Source organism: Scomber japonicus, chromosome 12 (genome assembly GCF_027409825.1).
Source record: "Scomber japonicus isolate fScoJap1 chromosome 12, fScoJap1.pri, whole genome shotgun sequence".
Taxonomy (NCBI): domain Eukaryota; kingdom Metazoa; phylum Chordata; class Actinopteri; order Scombriformes; family Scombridae; genus Scomber; species Scomber japonicus.
Window position 1 is genome coordinate 17,514,651 of NC_070589.1, and position 18,868 is coordinate 17,533,518.

General features: G+C 37.9%; 1 protein-coding gene across 1 annotated transcript in view; it reads right to left on the bottom strand.

Moving 5' to 3' along the window:
* tnr (tenascin R (restrictin, janusin)) overlaps positions 1-18,868 on the bottom strand; it is a 126,455-nt gene that overhangs the window by 68,092 nt on the left and 39,495 nt on the right. Inside the window, exon 3 of the mRNA XM_053330721.1 lies at positions 1,272-1,389. Coding sequence (XP_053186696.1) covers positions 1,272-1,389 — 118 coding nt within the window. The remainder of the gene's footprint in view (positions 1-1,271; positions 1,390-18,868) is intronic.

Below are 18,868 nucleotides of genomic sequence, written 5' to 3' on the forward strand. Positions count from 1 at the left end.
ATTTATCATTGTGTTCATCCACTCTAATGTAAAATGCTTAAAACATTGGCATGTCTGACTAACTAGCTACTATTGTGTCCCGTGTAGTCTAATGTTAGTGGTTCTGTCATGCTCTATTGGATTTGGGAAGTTATCAATGCAGCAGTCCCCATCAATGTTACCTAAGATATTTCCACATTCTCCAAACACTATGTTTAGTCTTGATCCTAAAAGGCTTTTCTCTTTTATAGAGTTTTAAAAGTGAAAACATACTACAAGGACTAACTCTACACTGCAATACAAGACCATTGTTTTATTAATTTCGATACATGCTTCACCAAATGGTAAGGATGGCTTTTAGCAAATTATCATCATCAAATGCATTATTTAGGACCCCTTTTACAAGATTTTCTTTCAAAGCAAGCCATTAAGAAATACCAAAACACATGCACCATTTTCAAACAATTCATGGAGCTAACATTAGCTTAATTAGCTAGCTAGAGCTGATAAAATCTGCCTGTGACGGCTGTCATTTCAGCTGCCAAAATCAACAGCCTCTAGCAAGCAGTAAGAAGCCAGATTTTGTGTCCCATTTCTGCAGTCAAGGATCCATTGTGGTAAATCTGCCTTAATCATTTTAAGCAATCTATGTGCCATGTGAGAACTGAAAGCTTGACAGACATAGCAACAATATTTGTACTTCTTTTTTTAGGTTAGATTCCATTTCATTGTCATTGTACAGAGTACAACCACTGAGACAACAAAATGCCATTTGGCATCTAATCATAAGTGCAAACGAAGGACTTACATGCAGTGCAGTGAAATATTATGTATATGTCAATAGAAACTGTAAGGGCAGGTATAAATATGCGAAGATATGGAGACTAGTATAAAACAAACAGTATAAACAGTGGATTAAATCCTAATAGAAATGGAATAAATATTGGTAGTAGTTGGTTCATTTTTGGAGGAAAGTGTGTGGGGGTTCGGGATGATCAGTGCTTGGTCTCATAACGACAACAACATCTATTTCTAGAAGAAATTTACAGTAAACAACCAATATGAAATGTTAAAGCCACACAGGAAATGTGCAGGTAGTCTGAATCATAGCTACTCTTTGATACTCAAACTAGCTGGGATGGGATTTGAGTGGATTTGTGCCCAGAGTCAAGTGATTAACGTGTCTGCCAAAAATAGAAGATTGGAAATAAATATTAAATATGAAGAAAGGCCTTGGGCAGCTCCCCACAACGACAAAAAGGAGTGTGATAGTTTGTCAGAACAAATTTTACCTGTAGAGCAAGAAACAGAGCCAAAACCAGGATCCAGCCTGTTGTGGGCACAGTGGCCCTGTGATGCTGCTGTGCCAGTGGCATGCTGAGAAGAAACTGCAGTCCTGGCCACTCACACCTGTGCCATAAACAAGACAAAGAGAGACAGAGAGAGCAACAGAGAGAGCGAGAAAAAGTGAAGAGTTAGTAAATCAAGTTTCAGGAAAACACCAGTGTATGATGGCGCCTTGCTTGTGTGAATATATATATTCAGTGTAGCTCTTCCAGTGTAATATTTAATGTGACAGTATGGAAATGCATATGTATGTACATGTCTGTGTGTCTTTTATGTATGTGTGTGTGCGGGAAGTCCCACAACCATCAGCTTATCCTCTGTAAATTGTAAATAAATGCCTTTGATCAGATGTAAAATAATTGGCTTAAGAGGGAAAAATACTCTTCCAGGGATTAGGCAACCAGCTAAGAACCTTTGAATGTATTTCTCTGTGCAATACCAAATATTTGATCTTTCCACATGGGGGGAATCCAGAAATATTGCTCATGCAGAGAGTTGATAGATGGATTTCAGCAGAGACATGGTTTGAGTGATGCCGCTGTAATCCCCTCTCCATTGACTGGGGAAGTAAGAACAGGGACATGCCGAAATAAAAGCCGCACAGAGGAAAAACTAATGTGAATCCCTCTAGCAGACTGTCACATATCAGCACTGACAAGACAGTGCAGAGCTGAAGTTTGCTTTTAAGGCGGCCATTTGAATTTTTTTGTCACTATCAGCCAAATCAAACATCTTACACAAACTGCAAATATGTTTTATCATGCAATGGTGACAGCTGGTTATACAAGACTAAAAAGCAATGATGTCAGTCACAGTGTGTGTGTGTGCACGTGTCCAATCATTTTAGGCACTATTCCCTTGAGTTTTAGTAAGTTCGTGCTTATGTATGTGTGGGCAGTAATCCTTTCAGGAGGAGTTTTTTTTTTTTAAAGCATCTCACAGCTGCGCCCATGCAGAGTCTGTATTGAACAACCTCTTTCATCACAACAATGCATCTCATGTTGGTGAAGCAGGCTATTGCTTTCAACTGGCACCTTTTGTGAGAGCCAGATGGAAGTCTTCTTATCACACCTAACTGGCTCGGGCTGTTTTTGATCATTTAGGGTGAAAATGTTGAAACATCAGTGTATTTGCACATAAATGAGAAACAGAGAGAGTCCCACTGTGAGCACAAAATGTGTCCCTTTAAGTTTGTTTCATTCAGGGGAAATAAAATGTTTTGGGAATGGATGCATACATATTGATGTCCTAGACTTTCCTAAGACTTCACTTTTCAATATACTTTGTGCCCACCTGAGCATATACTTCACTTCAAGAAAAAAAATCTGAAACTTTTGTAGCTGTACATGTGCACATTTTTGTCTGTGTGTATGGTGAAGGGAGGCACTTATATGAGTGTATAAAGTTGACACGTATATATATCATATAAGACCCATAGGGGAAACAGAAGTGGTGATATGTTACAATCTACAACATCCCTTGCCTCAGACAATGCTGCTCTTAAAAATGAATTTGGCCTTGGTGGAATTGACTCCCTCCACTGAAGAGATGGAAAATGTTCTGCTTTGAAAGCGCCCTCAAGCACGCAGCTGCTGTCTGACACGATACGAGCCGTTTAACTGGTGAATTCACCAAACAAATGAGAAGCATGTAGATGATGAAGGAGTGAGATGGAGAAAGCCAGCTGGAACCGTCCTGTTCACAGCCATTAGCTGAAGCTGTGTCCCTTTGGCTAGCTTCAGTAGGTGGCTTGAACGCATGCTTAGAAGATGTGATGATGATAAATGGCACTACATGGATGTTTAACTCACTTCATGTAAAAGGCATGATATAGAGAATGGCACCCTCCAGATCAACTGTTGCCATCACGTTTACATTTTTTTAAAACTGATACACAATATTGGCATTTGTGAATTTCAAAATGATATATCAGTCAATATTTGCTTTATGTTAAAATGAATACATAACTTGAATAATCATTTTTGGTCAGCTTTGTAGGTCTTTTAGTTTTGCATAGGTTCCTTGACAGAATAATGAACTTTAGTATGTAAAAGTAATGATATCCTTATATCCACGGACCAGCTCATTTGACATCCAAGCAAATATTAATTCACTATTTATTGTGTATTGGAAAGGTTATATTCCTGTATATGCTGAAGTGTATGATTGTCTATAGACATATTTCACATTTTTACATGTTTAGAACGTCCGTATGCCAAAGGAAACATTGTGGCTATTTTTCCCATAATTAGTACCAAAATATGTATAATAAAATATGTAATGGTGACACTGTTTCTAAATCATATTAAACATGTCATATATATACTGAACTTTCTTTATTCTTAAACTGACATATACGCTGATACTGAATTATCAGCCGAAAATATAAGTTTATTAATTGGGCCCTATCATATACCGGTTTCTGAAACTGAAGCAAAAATAGATGTATCATGAGATAAAAGTGTCATACAACCTTTTTATTTCATTACAGACAAATTACATAAAGGTCTAATCCTCAGTATGCATGCAAAGTGTATTGCTTTAAGGCATAGTGCTTTTAAATGTCTACCAAATATAGAGTCATACATTAATGCAAGCCTATATATAGTTTTACACTGGCAGTGACAAAAGTTTGAAAGAGGTTTAAAGTAATAGGATTTTACTCAAGTCATCGGGTTATGGTGCACGCTAATGCCTACAAGCATTTCAATGCATAACAAGAGAAGGTTTTCATGAAGGCTCAATTAAGAGAGACTCACTCATTCAAAGTGAAAAGAATCAAAATGCTCCAGGCAATCAAAACTATCTTCATTTACTCATTTTCTTTGTCCAGGAGAGAGAACACATGCACTTAGACAAGCACATCAGCTAACACAAAACCAAACATGCTGATATATACGCCTTCAAATCCACAGTACACACACACATACACAGTCATATCCACGTGTATGCATAGGAAAATACAAGTAGAAAACCACACTGTGCCATGTATCAAGCATTTTGAGCCTTTCGTTTTAATAACAGTCTACCTACCTTGATGGTAATTCGATGTGTCAGAAGCATCTCAATGTAGAGACACTGTAAATATGTAAGTACAGAAAAACCCTTTGTAAAGTAATTTAGCTGATGGCAAGCTGAGTGTGTATGTTCTTATCTACCATTAACTCACAACTAAATATTTTAGATGTGTAGACAAGTATAAAAACAATGACTTTGAGAGCGCACTAAAACAATGCTGTCACTTTATTTATTATCTGGTGATTTTCTTGAGAGAAATTGGATGAGACCCCCCACGAGGCTGAAATGAATCCGCCTCTTCCAATTATAATAAAACCATCAGGGCACTTTATGCAATATCACAAAGGAATAGATAAAATATTCAGCGTATATAAAAGAAGCCTCTCAGAGAGAAAAAAAATCCCAACTGTAAAATGAACCACAGAAACCTGCACACTTATAAGTTTGATGCTAAAAAACACTTTGATCTTGTCTTTCCAACTTTTTCATCTTTGTTTGATTATATTTTTCTCTTAGCTGAGCTTTAGGTTTCTTTTGTTCTGAATCCTTAACAATATCTTTCTCTTTTATCCACAATGTGGTTTATGCAAGTTGATATGAAAAGAGAATTGAATTTGAAAAAGCACAGTGTAATTACACTGAGATACTAATCCAATCTTTGTCATGTGGGTGGTTCAAAGAGAGTCCTTTCATCATGTACAGTAAATGCAGATGTGGAGTTGGATATTGGAAGAGTAGAATAATATACAAATGTAACTTGTTTACAGCAAAGAAAATGCAAATATGAAGGCAAAAAACTAAATATAAAAATTGACTTGATGGACTGGGCATTTATGACAGAAAAAAATTAATAGATAAAACAATGTAAAGATCTTTGTTGTCCCTGTTCAGCTATAGAGGAACATGCTCAGCTGCTCTACATTTCCTGGTTTAACAAAATCAGTGGCAAATGTGGAAGTAAAACATCTTCTTGGGAACATTAGCTATTTGAAATATAATAATAGTAAATGACTGAGCTGGCTTCCCTGTTACTGATGTCCCCAAAGTCAAACAAACACTTACAGACTAATACCATTACATTGGTAAATAACATATAGAGAGGGAGGTTCAATTTGGTACAAATTATAACTGAAAAAGTATTTTCTGTAAGTTAAAGATTTAAGAGGTTAGTTTATTGTATGAGCCCAGATATAATGAATTGGGACTTACCAACTAAACCAGCTTTTTTTTTCCTAATTTTTTTAATAATATGTGTCAAACCGCAAAAAGCCCCCTCTCTGTAAAATGTGATAAAAGGTAACTTTTAAATACTTGCAAATTACTCAGGACCTGTAAATTAAAGTGTTACCTTCACCTTTTATTTTTACTTTTATGTGGCTGATACAGTTGTATTTCATTGTATGCAAGAGTTCAGTCTTTGTTTAGCATCAGTGAAGCATCATTTTCTCAATTTGGACTCTTGATATTTTGGTATCTGTCCATGGATAGGCAGAGTAGGAAGGGTGTCAGCAGTTCAATGCAAATTTCCCTTTAGGGATTACTGGGATTTGTGGTTGCACACACCAGGTCAAAAGCTCTCACTGCAAAGGGTTTTATGATGCTTTGTGGCTTTATAAAGAAGTGCTCATGCCTATACACAGATCATGATTTAAAGGCTTACTGACCTTTTTTGTTAATTATATGTTGACCTTGATATATACTCTAAATACTAGAGCCCAACCAATATATTGTTCAGCCGATATTAGTATCACAGATATATTGGTATCAGCATATGTTGTCTGATATGTGTAAAAACATTTTAAAGTTATATAAGCATCATTTTTATATACATTCCCAGTGAAGTTTACTTTTTCAATGCACTTATGTAATTTCACACAATATAGTTTATTGTTAAACTGTAAAATATAATGCCTTCATTACCACATTTGAGGGATCACTGCAAAAAAAATGTTCCAATATGTATATAAGATTATTGGCCGATGTAGCAATCAGAATTTTTTACCCCCTAATATCAGCCCCAAAAATCCAGTATCCGTCTGGCCCAACTAAAGGTATACATATGCCTAGTACTGAGTATGAACTGGCTTTGCTTCCAGGGAAGACAAATTCTTTGGGGCATCAATCTCATAATGTGCTCAAAATACTCATTAGAGATTTTGGTCCATGCAGAATTCATACTCTGTCATGTTATTGCTTTAACAGATTTCACTTTGCTGACTCTTGTTTCCCCACCTCGGTTCTGTGCAGACGGTGGATGTCACTGTCAAGTTTCATGAACCATCAGAGATGACTCACTGGGATCCCCTTTCCTTACTCGTGTCTCTTCTTCCAGACTGTTTTCCTTAGTCCTCCTTCACTGAAAAGTTTTGTTGTTCTTCCTCTTTTTTTCTGACAGAACTGCCATTGACTACATTATTGTGTCTATCACTACTCACAATAAGGTCTATACACTGTATTGTGAAACCCATATTGTCTGGAAACAACTCTGTTTAGATTGTGCAGTAAATGCTTTAGTTGAGCAGTAACTGAATCTATTGACATACCTAATATACAACTGGAGCCACAATTCACTCTATAAAAGATGACTGTTCAAGTTAATGAGCAACTTTACCTAATAACGTATGCACTGACTATTTGTCCCCTGTGAAGGACAAATTGTTGTGACATTATCTCACCTACAATTACAGGCAGATTTCTCCCCTAAAAAAAATAGATTTTCATGGTTTAAAGGAAAACTATAGTTTATTACATCATGAATTTTTTTTATTAGTTCAATCCATTAATCCATTGTATGATGTCCCTCTCTATGCCTTTTGCTTGGGAAGTTGTTTTGGCTTAGGGGCTGGTGGGTGGGATTGGAGAGGACACCAGGAAAGTACCTCCATGGGTAGTTTAGGCTTCAGCTTATTTAAATGGTTTCTTTGTTTACCTTTGTCTTTCTTCTTTCTCCCAGTCCTTCACCAGCCAGATGAGGTAGGGTTAGGGTTAGAGCTGGTTTGGTACACATCACATACATCACTCATCAATACACTGCATTCATTTCTGACTTAGCTGACTAACATTAATCATATTTTAACTTACATTGATAACAAATGTTGTTTCAAGAACTTTATTAATGTGTGATTTCATTTTTTTGTTGCCGACTCTGGAGTCAGGGAAGTAAACATGTTTGTAGTGGTGATGTCTTTTGTTAGATTATTTGTGATTGTTAATGTAGTTGTGGTGTGGAGTAGGTAACTGCTTCAGTACTTTTGAGTCTCAGTTTTGAGCACTGTGACTAGGTAAACACTAAGCAAGTTTGACAAGCTTGCCACTTTGTTTTGCATTTGTTATTTTTGGTGGTAATCCTGAGTGGGAGCATGCTTCAAGTGTATTGAAGACGGCTACATCTCTGGTATTTGGTGATGGTAACCCAGTGTTTAATGTGACAGTTCACTTTTGTTGGGTCTTTAGGGTTGTTTCAACTGCCGGAACTTCTGGGTAATTTTACAGGGCTGTGACCGTTGGCAAAATGAGTCCATTCATTGGAGTATGTACTCCGTGCGACCCCAAAAAATTCCTGCGAGGGGCTTTAGGTTGACTTGGTGCTGAATGGGCATAATCAAAGCGGGATGTGATGTCAACTATTAGCAACAAAATGAAACTGTTGCAGAATGGTTATGTCACTTCCAGAGTACGGTGGGTCCTTCCAAGGTCCTACTCTGCAATGGAGACACAACAGCTGAAAGGACCGAGTGAGAGGACGTTCCTTTAAAGATCCCACCTCTTAATGGAAACAAGACATCTGCTGTTGGTGTATGGCAGCAACTTTGTACTTAGTCTATTTGTTGTGACTCTTTATGGTTTGTGGCTGTTGCACTCCACTTTTGCACCTGTATTGTGTTTGTTCTTGGTAAATGCAGTAACTTTGTATTTTGGTGGCGTTCAACTCATGGTGGTAGCTATTTTGTGTTGAGTGGGAGTGGAACCCACTCGTATGGCTACTTGCTAGTAGTGGTGCTCATTATCAAACTCAGTGGCAGTAACTTTGCTGGCCTTTTTGTGTGTTAAGATTTTGTTGCTGCTGTCTTGGGAAAGATTGTTTGATCCACCTTTAATATAGGTTCACATCTTTTTGTCAGCAGTAGTCCAAATTGTGACTTAATTGCACACCTTGTTACCTTCATATTTAGGAACTGTCTGAGTATTAAGTGGCAAAATGATTTGGTTTAAGTAGAATATGGATCAGTATATGTGTTTGTACTCATGCATGACTGTGGAACAAACTACTTATTCATTGTTCTCAGTGTGGGGGTGTTATGGCTGTATATATTGCCTGTGCATTGTGTTCTTTTCCTTTCCTGTCTATTGCTCTGTAGGTCAGCTAAACCTAATCAGTCCACAATAAGGGGCACCTACCCCCGGGAGGAAGAGGTTAAATGCTCCAGGATCCTGTGTCAGAGGAGAGGCGTCTTGTTTGTTGTCTGGTGGTCTTGCCTCTCAGCCTGGGATTTTGTTATTTCGTTTTTCTGTTGTATTTTTCTGTTTATAGTCGTCGTTTAGAGTCTTGGTTGTTTTGGTAGTAAATTCCATGGTTCAGGTGTTTTAAAAGGTGTTGAGGTTTTACTTTGCATGTGTAACAATTGCAACAATGTTATCATATCTGTTGTAATGTAAGATCTTCACTGCTATTCAGGGTTTTAGTTATATCAAGTTCAAATGGACAGGACATTTTGTTGCTGCTGAGGTTGTTTTTTAATGAACATTAATACAGTAAATGATCACACAGTAGTGCACGAATGTTGAAGATGTGTTAACAGTCAGGGAAAAATGTACCACGCTAGTATCAACAGTATCAAAGACACTCAGCTTCAGCTTGTTTTATTTGAGTTTTCATTGAAGGTGTGAAGATCTGCTTTTCAGAATTCCTTCATGGGAAGCAACAAAATGATTATAGGTTATTACCACAGCAGTACTAACAGCTGCTGTGAATGTAACTGCCTCCCTCGCCATGGATGAGTTGGTCATGACTTGTGGGAACGTGTTGTGCTGCAGCTCACAATTCACAATTGTCTGTAATGTTTTTGTTCCCATGGGCTTTCATTCAAAACATGCTGTATGCATTTAAACCTAGCAAAGCAACTTCAGAGGTGCTGCATTAATGCCTTGTTTTCTTTATCTGCATGAGTTAACAATATACAGGTCACATTTTTAATAGTATAAGTATAAATGGTAAGTATAAATGGCTAACATTTTGTGCCGAAAGTTTAAGAATAAAAGAAGGTATTTTTCATGAGGTAAAGATTTAAAAAAAAAAAGAAAACATGATTAAAAGAAAAAAAAATCTGTGCTCAGAAAGACAATATTCTATAATTACAGAAATAAGTGAGAGTTAAATGATTAGAGGGATTTAATAATACATGAAAACAAGAGAACTGACAAGAGGGTTCAAGAGACGCAGAAAAGAAAGATGAAGAAAAAGAGCAAACAAGCCTCTCTCATCCAGCCAGCTGCATCATGAAACAAGAAGCAGCCATTGAATGCCTCACTTCCCACACAATACTCTTGATCACAGTCCCTCTCTCTGAATAAATGTGTGTGTATGTGGGTGTATCTGTGTGTTTTAGCTGCTTGGGACCCACAGGAGATTAACATCCCAGTTGGATTATGGAAGAGAGATGTGCTGGGAAGCTTCATTAACTCTCACTGTGTGTGTGTGTGTGTGTGTGTGTGTGTGTGTGTGTGTGTGTGTGTGTGTGTGTGTGTGTGTGTGTGTGTGTGTGTGTGTGTGTGTGTGTGTGTCTGTTTCACTCTCTTCCTGTGGCCACAGGGCTTTTTAGACTGTTGCCTCCCAACTAAGTGCTTACAGTCTACCCCGTAGACATATGTCTCAATCTGTGTATGTGGTCTCTTTCCTCCCTGTGGCCCTCGGGTGCTCAGTGAGAACAGATAAGTCAGCCCTGGGAGCAGTTCACTGTCACTATCCCTTTAGAAGTCGAGAGGAGGACAGTGAAAACGTTTATGAAGTGATCGCCTTCTGTAATCCAACTGCGATGGTAATCTCCAGTGCCTCCCCAACTGCTAAGACACAGAGGCACACAGTCACACAGTCAGTCAGAGAGATACTGTGATTGTGAGCAGTCAGTGTGAAGGGAGGCATCAAGTGCTGCCTCTGGTTTAAGATGCTGCAGGCCCAAACAGGTACCAGGGGCCAGAGAGCATCCAACTATACTGAAATCAATTGTTTTGTCACTGCTCTGCAAGGTCATAGTGTGGATTCAGGAGAGAGGACAGTGGCCAAGTGGACAATTTTCTGCCTTATTCACACTTTGCTTCCTCGTGATTTTATTCACCTCTATCAAAAATCACCTCTGCTCTCTGCAGGTCTGTTCTTCTTTCTGCTCTTTTATTTGCTGCTCTCATTTTTATCTCCGGTTGTCATTGTCATCATCTCCTTTTATATATCTGACAGGGTTTTCTTTTTCCTGCTTTTGTGTAAGGATTTTCTTTATCCCTAAAAGTCTTTTTTTTTACTCTGCAAAGTAAATCTGTCCTGCCACTGCTGTATAACTACATATCTGTGGCCGGTTCTCAGGTTGAAAGCCACATACAGTGGAGAGGGAAAGACTGAATTTTCTCCTTGCTATGTTCATTGCTTTCTTTCTGACTCTCTCTCCCTTTCTGGCAGCAGCCCTGTTATCCCCTCCATGTTCACCCTATGGAAGTTAAGCCATAACCTCCATTTGCACAGGTTAATGTGCAGCCACCTCAACATGAACACAAAACCAATACCAGGCCTTCTTGCGGGGGTGATCGCTCACTCTCCCCCTCTCCCGTCTCCTACTTTCCTTTATTCCTTTTCTGTCCCTGCCTCTCTTTTTAGCTCTCTCTGTCTCTCTCTCCACCTTGTAAATTGGACTCTGGCAACATTACGATGCTTTTCTCATTATCACCATCACTCTGGCCAAATTGCCTTGTCTTTCAGGACCATTGGGCTCTGTTCATTGGCTGCTCCCGCAACCTGAGAGCTGCACAAGTCTTTTTCCTCCATCTCAGGGCTGTTTCAGAGCAAAGATGGGACTGAGAAATGGAATCCATTCAAAAGCAAATAATACAACCTCAGGCCACTGATGACTGCCTGCACCATGCTGCACACTGTGACCAATGTATCACGAAAGATGTAAACAAATGTTTGCAGCTAGAACTGAAATAACGTGTAGTTAAATTGTTCATATTTGTCATTTAGATGATAATGTAATGTGTGTGGAGTTTTGTGCATTTATCCTCACATCTGTACAATGGTTAAAGTTCCTGGGACTGGTGATTTTGAAATTGTGATCAACCAATTACAGTTTTAAATCATTTAAATGCGCACAGATAGAATAAAGACTAAAATCCTCTTACTAAAGGTAGGCTATGATCATAAATTACATGTAAAATCCTGGGTAGTGACTCAAGTAGAATAGACTACTACAGGAATAAATGCATACGAAAACTTTTCCATGTTGGTCTGAATATGACATTTTTGTTTGTTTGTTTTTCCTGGAAATATGTCTTATGGGGTTGTCTTATATTCAGGGTCTAGAGAATTGCATGAGCATAGCATCAGACATTGTTTTTGAATGGATAAAATACTGGTGTAAAACTGACCACTACATGGGGTAGACTAGGCTAGCAAATGTCTTAAAGTCTATATATGATGACAACATTAGAGTCAGCCAGCCTTAAAAGTGTTTGGTTAGTCAAGTTTAACCTTCAGGAGTTTCTGAAGGCTCATGTAATGTGTTTCTCTGCCATGGAGGAAATGATGAGGAGGCCATGGACAGATGATGAGGAGGTCAAAAAGACAAACAGGTTGTCTTATAAATGCAAACTGAAAGAGCCTGGTAGGAAAGAGTGTGAGAGTATGTAATTATACTATGATGTATGCTACATTCATTTTTCAAGAACAGGAGTGGTAAAAGGGGGGTTGTCTTATAATCAGGGTCCCCTCATATTTGGGCCAATACAGTATTTGGGAACCATTTATTTTATAACATTTGAGGTTTAAATTATTTTAAATTTTAGATTTAAAATATTTGTATTGGCAGTTCAACGGTTTGGATAGCTTACACTTATTTGTGAGGTAAAAAAAATAATAAATGGATGCAGTTGGTTAATTGAGACATTGATATGTCATTGATAATTAATTACTGATTATTACAAGTGACACTGGTGCTTTTGTCAATTCGTTTTCATTTGAAAAATCCCCCAAAGAGACAAAAATAACAATACATCTAAATTACTATCTTCTGTCATTATACCAAAAAATTTAAAAATCATATTGTTTCAACCTAACATCACTCAAACTGTGAGCGTGGACTCTAGCTGAACTCTTCTGAACTCTTGGTCTATACCTCAGTTCTGTTTAATTTTGAAAGATAAAGGTACACAATGAGTATCTTATGTTTATCCTTACAGCCTTCATCAGTGAAAGATGACTCATGTAAAATGACAAGTGCAACCAATTACAGGAAGTTGATTAAATCATGGATGAGTTACTGCAATTTCCAATTATACAGTGAGCTGAAATCAGACCCTGTATTGCATGCAGGTGAAGAATCACCAACATTTGTTTGCAAATGTAGGTACACTAGTTCTAGCTCAAACAATCTGTGCATTACTTCATAATCTCCAATGATTGAGTCTAATTGACTGCATTTAAGGTTTATATTGTAGATAAGTAAAGAAAATAATTAACACTTGAATGACTCACTTGAATGTTTAAATACCAGCTCAAGGGTTGGTCTTGGCAGAGCTCTGAGACCCCCCATTTGAACTCCATGTTGACTCTGACGTTGCTCCCTTTTGTATTTGGCATCAGCTCAGACTGCCTACAGCTCTGGTTTAGTCTCAACAGTAAAATTATTGGTCTCATTGCTCATCTTATTTTTTTAAGTAACATTTAAAATGTGACAATCTATAAGTACAGATACACCCTGAAAAATAGAACAAACACAACAAAAAAGAACAAAATGAAATGAAAAAGCCAAAGAGAGAAAAAAAGCTACCAGAGGGGAGACAATGAATATGGACAAGAGAGGTCTATAAAACAGACACAAGACAACATTAAGGAGTGAGAGAGAAACAAAGTGACCAGATGACAGAGTGTGAAAGGACAGTTAAAAATGTAGAGAGTAAAGGTAAATGCCTAAATCCTTTTGAGCTCACCCAGCTATGAGTCGGGAAGAATTGAATAGGTTTTTTTCCCTCCCACTGTCTGCTGAAGCTGAATACCCAATGCTCTTCTACTCTGTCATCACACAATAGATGGCTTTTAGCAAACTCATTTTCCATTTCAGAGCTGCCCGCTGGTCTTTTTAAAATGGACAAAAATTATATAATAAAATAAAATCATATCTACCTATTTATCTATCTATCTATCTATATATATATATATATATATATACACATACATATGTTTGTTTGTGTGTGTGTGTGTGTGTGTGTGTGTGTGTGTGTGTGTGTGTGTGTGTGTGTGCGTGTGCGTGTATTCTTTGCAAAGGAATTACAACCTATACAGAGTACGGAATAAAAATGAAAATGTTATTGCTTCTTTTGTTGCTTTTTGTCTGCATTATGCCTCAAAATCATCTACTCGTTTAAATTATTATTTAGTATTTGTGTCTCCTTATGTGTTTTATAGTAGCAAAACACAAAGTACAAGAACTCAGTACCATTTTTCAGTTTGTTTTTCCTCTATATAGTACCTGGAGTAAAACACATCAAATGTTCTGTCAGTGCCTGGGGTTGACATCCACTTGCAGTCATCTGCCTCCCTTTCACTCCCTTTCTTTCCAGTGCTGTCACTCTACCCCCCCCCTCCTTTTCACCTAAAACAAAAAATGGACAAAAAACTTCAAAAAGCCCTGTCTGTCTTCTCCTGCGCCATTTCTGCCTGTTGTTGTCTGTTGGTCTCTCTCCCTCCCTTTCACACAAGCCATTGCTGTCCTTTCATCTTCCTCTTTCAAAGGCTTCTGTTTCTTGGGGGACAGGAATGACAGCACATTCTCCTTTACCTTTCATATATAGTAAATAGGTGAGGAAAAAGTTACCCTCCTCCCACCTGTACTATCGTTTTTTCTCTTTTCTATGATATAAAGGTGGGTCGAAATGATACACAAAATGTAGCAACAATCCAATACCATAAGCTGTGGGGAGATGATAAAGCAACGACTGAGGATCAAAAGGATTGACACGTTCTTCTGTTGCTGCTGTCTGTTCAATGCCAAGACAACGAGGGAAGAAGTGCTCCCAGAGCTCAGTAGGGATTGTATTCAATTACCGAATAAACAGCTCAATGGCAGAGAACCACAATAAGTGGTTATTCTAAAGCCTGTGCCACATCATGTTTTATTGACTGCCATTATTATGGGTATCGGCTTCTATTGTGATGACATTGTCCTGCTTCAGTGCAATTTCTTTCTAAATGTGGTATTCTCTTATAAATCACAAATCAAAGTGCGCAGACAAGTAATAGTCATGTTGAAACATGTTTTTCAATGACTTTGGAATTACTGTGTGTAGCATGCCAGTTTGTGTCCCTGTATTTTTATGTGTGAACTTTATGCTCACTTATTGTTACCTTCTACAATACTCACGTACTCTGCCTTATCTTTCAATACCTTTTTGCAACAGAAAAGGATGGAAAAAGGTGTTCTGATGAAGCAGCAAGGAAAATGCTCTCAATGTTTGAGAAATACCTACTTTTAGTGAAATGATAATAAATATGTATTTGTAGAAGCACAGACAGAGGAGTAGCTACACACCAGTATTTTTTTGCTGGAATCAGAGGTTTGGTTTATCAGACATTCTTCAACCTTTTTATTAACAAACTGTCACAGATGAAAAGACAGAATTACTAACCAAGCTATTACACTTTTAAGATTTTTTTTTTTTAAATTATTGATTAAGCTGCAAACTTTTGGGACAGAGTGGCGAGCCTTTCATTACCGATCAAGCTGAGGAGAAATTGGTCAGACTTTCATTGCTGAGGGGATATGGAGAGATTCAGCCATGCAATGTAGACAATGTCATTGGTAAAATCCAGAGGGGCATTATTGATCATCTTCATATAGAAATCTGTGGTAACTGTTTCATTCTTGTTTAAAGAAGCTGTTGGATTTACTACATTTCCACTTAAAAATATCAAGAAATTATTGATCTGTAATGGTGGATTAACCCAAGATTGTCAGACCCCTTGCCCTTATGAAAGACTGGCCTTTGCCTGACTTCATTGGCTACCAGTGCAATAAAAGACTCATCTAGACTTTTTATTCATTACCTTAAAGACATGTCTTGGACGAGCTTAGCTGTATCTGAGCTTTTAAGCCCTTATGAGCCCAAGCACAGCTTCGCATCCTCAGGCAGTGCTGGTCTGGTCATTTCATAGTCTAGACAGACGGCTAAGGATTATCAAGCTCTCTCCATTGGGGCCTCGGCAGCCTCTTTGAACAACCTGTCTGATGCGATCAAGTCAAACTTTCTTTAAGGACTCATGAACTGCAGTGTGTCTGCATCAGGTTTTTGTTGGTTTGACTGCCCTTTGAAATGTAGAACTAGCATGCTTTGCTGCAACTTGTTTTGATGTCCTTTGTGGTTTTGCTTAAAAGGTACTAGTTGTGTTCTGTCAGATGTCTGCCATCACCTTGTTTAATCTGTCTGATCAATTAGGACCATAAAGGACATGAGCAAAGGATTTTTTCATGTTAACTTTCAATTTTGGATTTCTTTAAATGCAATCTTATACAGTAGAAACATTCAAATTTCTATTTCCAAGGCAAGAAGGAAACCAAGAATAAACACATAAACCAAGAAACAAAGACACTAAAGCAGAGCTTATAAAGCTTCAATGTTATTAAGCTCTCTCGTGTAGTAATGGGGGATATATCTGTCATTGTTATGCAATAATACTTCTTACTACATAAAACACTGTACTTTAAAGAAAAGTTCAAGTAAACTGTGAAGACAGAGTATTGATGGAACTGATGAAGGGTCAAATTGGCAAGGCTTCCAGTACAGAGAGAGGTAAGGTCAGACTGAATGTGTTATCTCTGCCACATCTCTGTACCAGGACATCAGACTGTGATGCTATCAGTTCCAGGAATAGCCTGGTGAGGAGGAGATACAAAGGTCCAGTTCATTAGTGGGGAACCTTTCACAGTGACAGACTGCTCTGATTGTTTCAGCACAATGGTCTTAACTGAACAAACACAGTAATAAAAAAAAGTTTCACCAGTAAGGCAACACATATAAAAAAAATGTCTAATTTCAATGACAGCTCATGTTTCCAAGAGTTAATAAGACATTTCTTTGGCATGAATCTTTGACTAGTTTGGTAAGATTCGTGAAAAAGTGAATGCCATAGATTGTTGTGTATTAATACATATTCTGCTTAAATTTCAGCAGGTTACCATACTTTAAACCACAACTTACTTTAAACCTAAATATTGTTTTACGAGATAGTGGAATTACACCACAGGTGTCAATATGGTTGCCAAAAAAAGGTTTAATTGGTTACACTTCCGAGAACATAATCTTTAACTGAAAACACCAAGTCATCCATCCAATCACGTGCTATCACCTGATTTTACCTTCCTTCAACATACCGTTTTGTCCCTGTGGTATTTTGTGTCTCAATACACTTTTGGCGCTTTTCCACTATACAGTTCTAGCACTACTCGACTCGACTTGACTAGTGTGTTTCCACTAGGGATAGTACCTGGTACCTGGTACTTTTTTAGTACCTGCTCTGCTGAGGTTCCAAGCGAGCCGAGCCGATACTAAATGTGACGGCAACTGTCTGCCGGCCACTGATTGGTCAGAAGAGTTGTCGCTGGAAGAGTCATGAGCCGTCCCACACAAGAATCAAACCCAGCATTTTTAAATAGCTGCAACAGTGTTACAGCCATACGGCTCAATTTTGTTGCTTAGTGTGTGACAGAAAGCCACATAGAGCAGCAAGTACACCACTGCCTCCATGTCCTCCATTGTTTATGTGTGTTTATAAGTCACGGCAGTATCGCGGAGCCGTGCTATGACGACCCCGCCCACATTGAGTAGGTACTTTTTTTTGTAATGGAAAAGGTCGTTCCTGGAATCGTGCCGAGTCGAGCTGAGTAGTGCTAGAACTGTATAGTGGAAAAGCACCATTTGTGGTGTCTATTTTTAAAAGTGTAAACAGTACAGTGTATTTTTGTTTTTCAGTGCTTAATTTTAGCTGTATAGATGCTCATATGATGTAAGGTTATATATAAGCATATATATCTATACTATGCATCTGTTTTTGTTCTTCCTGTTTCGCTGTAAATTTATTTAATTGTACTATTATCTTAATACAAAGTAACATATGATACGAGCGCTAATAGTCTTTCATAATTTAGTACAATCAGCACATGATATAATATAATATATCATATAATATAAACTATTTATAATTATTTCAATTATATAAAAATGTTTTGCTTATAATTATTTTTTAATTCATTTTAATTAATTTTTAATAATTAATACATGCATGTTTGTTTTTTTCTTTTTTTTGTGTGTGTGTGGTGGGGTGGGGTGGGGTGAGGATAAACAGATGTAGCAGTTCAATTCACTATTTTAACCTGGTATTTAGTGAATTATGGTCATGATTTCATCATATTGCGCAACCCCACCATAACAAGTCAAAAACGAATGAGAACAGCGTATGCCATGCTTTGCAATGTTGTGTGTTATGACAAAAGAGGAGAGAAAACAGTGACAACATGCATAATCCATCATATTCCAAAAGGTGGCTAAGGCAAATGTCAGTGAAACCCTGACATTTTAACTCCCCAGATGTACATGGTGAAATTTGACTGCTGTCAGTGCAAGCTGAAAGACTTTCATGTTTAAAGGTTTTAAAGTAGTTCTCCAGGGTCTCTCTGTCTGTACGCTCCATTTTATAGCCTTATGTAACATTATTATTTCCCCTGTCATTTACTCCAGTGTTGTCCTGTGCCATTTATTCCCTATGGTGAAGATGTTCCTCCACTTAAAATACCCCACCAAATTTTATAGTCACTATGTTGCCCTTTCATGTACTTTCATGTGTGACAGTACGGTCTGTACAGAATATCTAGAGGTTACTCTGGCTGCTGAACTCATCTCCAGGTTGAATTTCTGAGTTCTTTTACGGAGTTCAGACGCATTTAGACAAAGTTGTGCAGAAGATATCCTCAGAATAAGGGGCCTTGTTTGTCTACTACTCTTCTGGATGCACCGGTGTCTCCTGGTGCTGGTGCCATAATCAAGACTGACACAGGCACACGCACTATAATCCCCATTGATTAGAAACTTGAGATCAAAGGCTTCCACTGCTGTCACTCTCACCTCCTGTCTCCACTCTGCTAATGCTGCTCCTTTCTTTCATTGCCTCCCTTCGTCCTTCTTGGTCCTCAGACACTGTGTTTATGTGAGTGTGTATCTGAATGTTTCTCTTTTGTTCTGAGGTTCACCTTCTTATTCGCATCTCATTTGCTTT